This window comes from Lactuca serriola, chromosome 4, assembly GCF_051521515.1.
Source record: "Lactuca serriola cultivar US96UC23 chromosome 4, Lser_US96UC23_V15, whole genome shotgun sequence".
NCBI classification, from domain to species: Eukaryota; Viridiplantae; Streptophyta; class Magnoliopsida; order Asterales; family Asteraceae; genus Lactuca; species Lactuca serriola.
Window position 1 is genome coordinate 31,392,789 of NC_136411.1, and position 4,258 is coordinate 31,397,046.

General features: G+C 31.3%; 1 protein-coding gene across 4 annotated transcripts; it reads left to right on the plus strand.

Annotated features, from left to right (window-relative positions):
- The first annotated feature begins 434 nt into the window (after positions 1-434).
- Positions 435-4,258, plus strand: LOC145101269 (uncharacterized). Of its 4 annotated transcripts, none has more exons than XM_079038450.1 (8): positions 435-731; positions 891-1,244; positions 2,574-2,693; positions 2,902-2,952; positions 3,056-3,220; positions 3,328-3,460; positions 3,843-3,971; positions 4,072-4,258. In XM_079038450.1, exons 5-8 carry the CDS (start codon positions 3,087-3,089, stop codon positions 4,180-4,182), a joined length of 507 nt encoding a protein of 168 aa, XP_078894576.1. In that variant the 5' UTR covers positions 435-731; positions 891-1,244; positions 2,574-2,693; positions 2,902-2,952; positions 3,056-3,086; the 3' UTR covers positions 4,183-4,258. The 4 variants fall into 4 exon arrangements, with proteins under 4 accessions (XP_078894576.1, XP_078894573.1, XP_078894575.1 ...); XM_079038447.1 differs by lacking the exon at positions 2,902-2,952 and having other exon boundaries at positions 437-731; positions 891-1,030; positions 1,102-1,244; XM_079038449.1 differs by lacking the exon at positions 2,902-2,952 and having other exon boundaries at positions 437-731; positions 2,593-2,693.

The window sequence follows — 4,258 nt, forward strand, 5'->3', positions numbered from 1 at the left end:
ATTATTTATATACGGTGATAAAGGAGTCGTTTTGTCATTTTGATTTCCTATGCCAAGGAGCAAAGTCAAGATGCAGGGTAACAATGGGAGATTTTAGGGTGTTTTGGATTTCTTTTAAAATAACTTTTACCCTTTATTTTTTTCAAAAAGTTAAAAACAAATCAAAAATATTGGGAAAATTTCATATATATTATTCTTATATTTAAATATTAGTTGATATCCTCATAAAATTTTAAATTATATATATGTCATTCCAGAATTATTATATTTACATATACATCCAAATTTATATTTTAACTAAAATTAAACTAATATAATATTAAAAAATATATTTAAAATTCAAAATTAAATATGATGTACTAAAATACCCTCTATTTAATTTAAATCATTTTAATTATGTATCAATGTGATTAAAAAGGGACGATATTGCTTGCTTGTTTCTTCCTCAGGGGAACTATCAATCTACAAAAGTCGACTACTCAGTTCGTGTTTTTCATAGCAATTGACAAGAATCCATCTCCATTAGTTACCCATATCCCATTTCCACGATTTCCTGATCTCCTTTTCCTATATACAGTATACACCACTCCTTATTCAAACCTTCAACCACGATTCAATCGCTGCTTTTAGGGATTTTCAACTGCTTGGCTATGAAAATTAATTTCACTATTAGAGATTTCAACATAAATTCTCCCATCGTTTCTGTTGTGTTGATCCTTACTAGTTGTTAGGTAGTTTCTTCATACTTTCAATATTTTTTTGATAAATTTCCTTCATTTATGTGTTTTAGAACTGTGAATGTATTGATGGTATTGATTGGGGCCATGAATTCTACTATTGAATCTTTACTTGGGGTATTATTATATGCTTATTTGATTCTATGTATTCAGGTTTCTTTATTTTGCACATTAGATGTTTGACAAAATGTGTAAAAGAAACATTGTAGAGCTACTGATGTCTCATGGCCTCATGGGCGAATACTACCAACCGTTTCACCAAAATCACGCAATCTGGCCCCATAGAAGAAATCGTTCTCGTCTATTCTCTCACTCAATTTGTTTCTTAAATCTTCAATCTCTTTCTCAGTTTTTCTCTCTACAGATTCAATCTGAACCTGCATCATCTTCGTAGTCGTCTGCATCAAGGACTCGACCACCTCATCAATCCGTCCATTGAGCCCTAAAGGATAAACATCTTGTTTCCAAATAGCAACCGCAAAATTGTCTCGGACGAATGCAGTAGCAGTAAGTAAACTTACGTATTTCTTGGTGAAAAAAGTGAGAATATTCTTTAATTATTTGGAAAAGGGTATTTTAGTATAATCACATTTTATTTTGATTTTTAATATATTTTATGGTATTAAATTGATTTATACATCACTAAATTATAGAATTGGATATAAATATGAGTTTAATAAATTAGAAGGATATATATATATATATATATATATATATATATATATATATATATATATATATATATATATATATATATATATATAAACTTTTGACGTAATATTTAAGGTTCTTAAGGACATATATAAAGTTTTTCCAAACAAAGGGAAAAGAACTTTTATAAGTAATTTTAGATAGAAGGAAAAGTAGGGTTTTAAAAAAGGGAAATGGACTTAACAAGGTAATTAACTTTTCAGTTTGTTCATATCTGGGTAACTATCCTTTTTTTGTACACATCTAGGTAACGAACTTTTTGGAAGTGTTCACATATGACCATTATGACCGGCTGTAGCAGGTTATATCCGGTCATAACCAGTCATAATGGTCATATGTGAACATTTTCAAAAAGTTCGTTACCTAGATGTGTACAAAAAAAGATAGTTACCCAGATGTGAACAAACCAAAAAGGTAACAGTAAAATACACGAATGATCTCTGTAGTTTGGGTAATTTGTGTGTTTGGTCCATAACTTATTTTTTAAACTTAGATGATCCCTACTATTTATTTTTGTTGTGCATTTGGTCCCTGTCCTACCTCAAAAGACTATTGTGCCCTTTTTATTTTTTTTTCTTATTTATGTATTTATTTTTTATATATTAAAAAAAATTAATAGACCTCATATATCTGCATCTCTTCACCCTAAATCTGAAACCACATTTGAGAAATTTAAATTGGGTCCCACAATAATCTTTTGAGGTAGCACAGGGACCAAATACACAACAAAAATAAATAGTAAGGATCATCTAAGTTAAAAAATAAGTTATGGACCAAACGCACAAATTACCCAAACTACAGGGACCATTCGCGTATTTTACTGTTACCTTTTCGGTTTGTTCACATCTGGGTAACTATCTTTTTTTGAACACATCTAGGTAACGAACTTTTTAGAAGTGTTCACATATGACCATTATGACTGGTTATGACCGGATATAACCTGCTACAGTCGGTCATAATGGTCATATGTGAACACTTACAAAAAGTTTATTACCTAAATGTGTACAAAAAAAAGATAGTTACCCAGACGTGAACAAACCAAAAAGTTAATTACCTTATTAAGTCCATTTCCCTTTAAAAAAACTCTAAACTTTTAGAAGTAAATATGGGGTTTTAAAAAATTAGGAAAACGTAACTTTTGAAGCTTCCTTCTCTCCGCTCACGCTCACTGGGTGTGTCGATCGTTCACCAAGGCCATCCGCGTTCTTCCTGTTGTCGGCGTCTCCTTCCTCCATCTCCGATTAGGTAAGTTTCACCTCCGATTTGGTTTTCCTTTTTGTGTCGATTTTCGTTTCTCATCAGCAAAGAAAACGCCTCTGTCATTTGTTCCACTGTATTTGATTTGTTCCTTCAATTATCATACCTGTCGATTTTCCTTTGGTTTTCCTTCCACTGTATTGATTTGTTCCTTTGATTATGATACCTATGATGTTCTGAAATATTGATTATCAAGTGTATGGATTGTACCGTGTTGATGAAAATTGATGAGATATTGGGTTAACAGGTATAGATTTGTGAAATTGATGAATTATTGCTTAGAAATTAGTGAAATTGATGAAATATTTTGATGAAAATTTGATCAAACTGATGAAATTTTTTGTTCACAGGATTGTGCTACTCCGCTCCTAAAAAACGCAGATGCAGGGCTCCATGGCTTCTTCCCTCTTTTCTCTGCCTTCGTTACTTACAACGCTCAAAGCTCAAAGACAAAGACCCGCTATTCTTCCGTGCTCTAATTTCATTCAACCTAACTTAACCCTCAAATTTCCCAGGCATGTCTTCCGTTTCCAATCTAATTTTCTTATCTTTACTAAAATTATTAACAAGCGCTCAAGTAAGTGTTTCTGCCTTTGATTACTCAATTCATTTCGCTTAACAGATTGGGGATTTCTTATTCAAAAAGAAAGGAATCAAGACAGGTTTCCTCTGTTGTGATTTCTTGTTTGGTTGAAGATAATCCTGAAGCGTGTCAAGGATCGGAAGGATCTTCTGGCTCTCATGAATCAAATCCCGTATGTACATCTCTTTTTAATTTGTTGTCTTGTTATAATCATTCACAATGACATTTTGAACTTGGTGAAAACTATTGATGAATTTGGCATTAAAGTAACCCTGGAATTGACTGCAAATAATTAGCATTTTAGTTGCTACTAAATTGAGAATTAGATTTGGTTTTATATGATTGATAATAGGGGTTTGTATTTAGCATCAAACGAAGTTCATATAACTTGTTACTTTACGACTTCTGTTTAAGCCAAAAGGATACAATTTCAAGATAATGGAACGCCTACAGTTAAAAATGATAAAACATTTCACAAATATCTTTCTTGATTCATGATTTCTTGTTAGTTCTTGAACTTAAATTGTTGTTTCTTTGAACATGGAAACTTGAAGGGAGCAACAATAGACCTCAAACTCCCAAGAAGAAGCTTGTTATTGCATTTTACATGCAATTCTTGTGGTGTAAGATCACAAAAGCTTATAAACAGATTTGCTTATGAAAAAGGGACAGTTTTTGTACAGGTATTTTTTCTGTTTCATTTTCTCAATATCACAAATTCAATGAAAAATGTTATTATTATTGTTTTTTTTAAATTCTGATGCATGGATTATTTGTTTTCAGTGCACAGGGTGTTTGCAGTATCACAAACTTGTTGACAATCTGAATCTTGTGGTTGAATATGATTTAAGGGAGGAAATAGATATAGCATCTGAGACAACAGATAAAGTTTAAGAAATCAACATGAGTTTAGATTTATATTGTAAATTTTGATCTGGATTTTGCTATAGCATAGATATATTTATTTGCA

Coding starts and splice junctions, on each gene's coding strand:
- LOC145101269 (XM_079038450.1), top strand. CDS start 3,087: ATGCAGGGCTCCATGGCTTCTTCCCTCTTTTCTCTGCCTTCGTTACTT. Junction 3,461..3,842: donor GCTCTCATGAATCAAATCCC/GTATGTACATCT, acceptor GGAAACTTGAAG/GGAGCAACAATAGACCTCAA. Junction 3,972..4,071: donor AAGGGACAGTTTTTGTACAG/GTATTTTTTCTG, acceptor ATTTGTTTTCAG/TGCACAGGGTGTTTGCAGTA.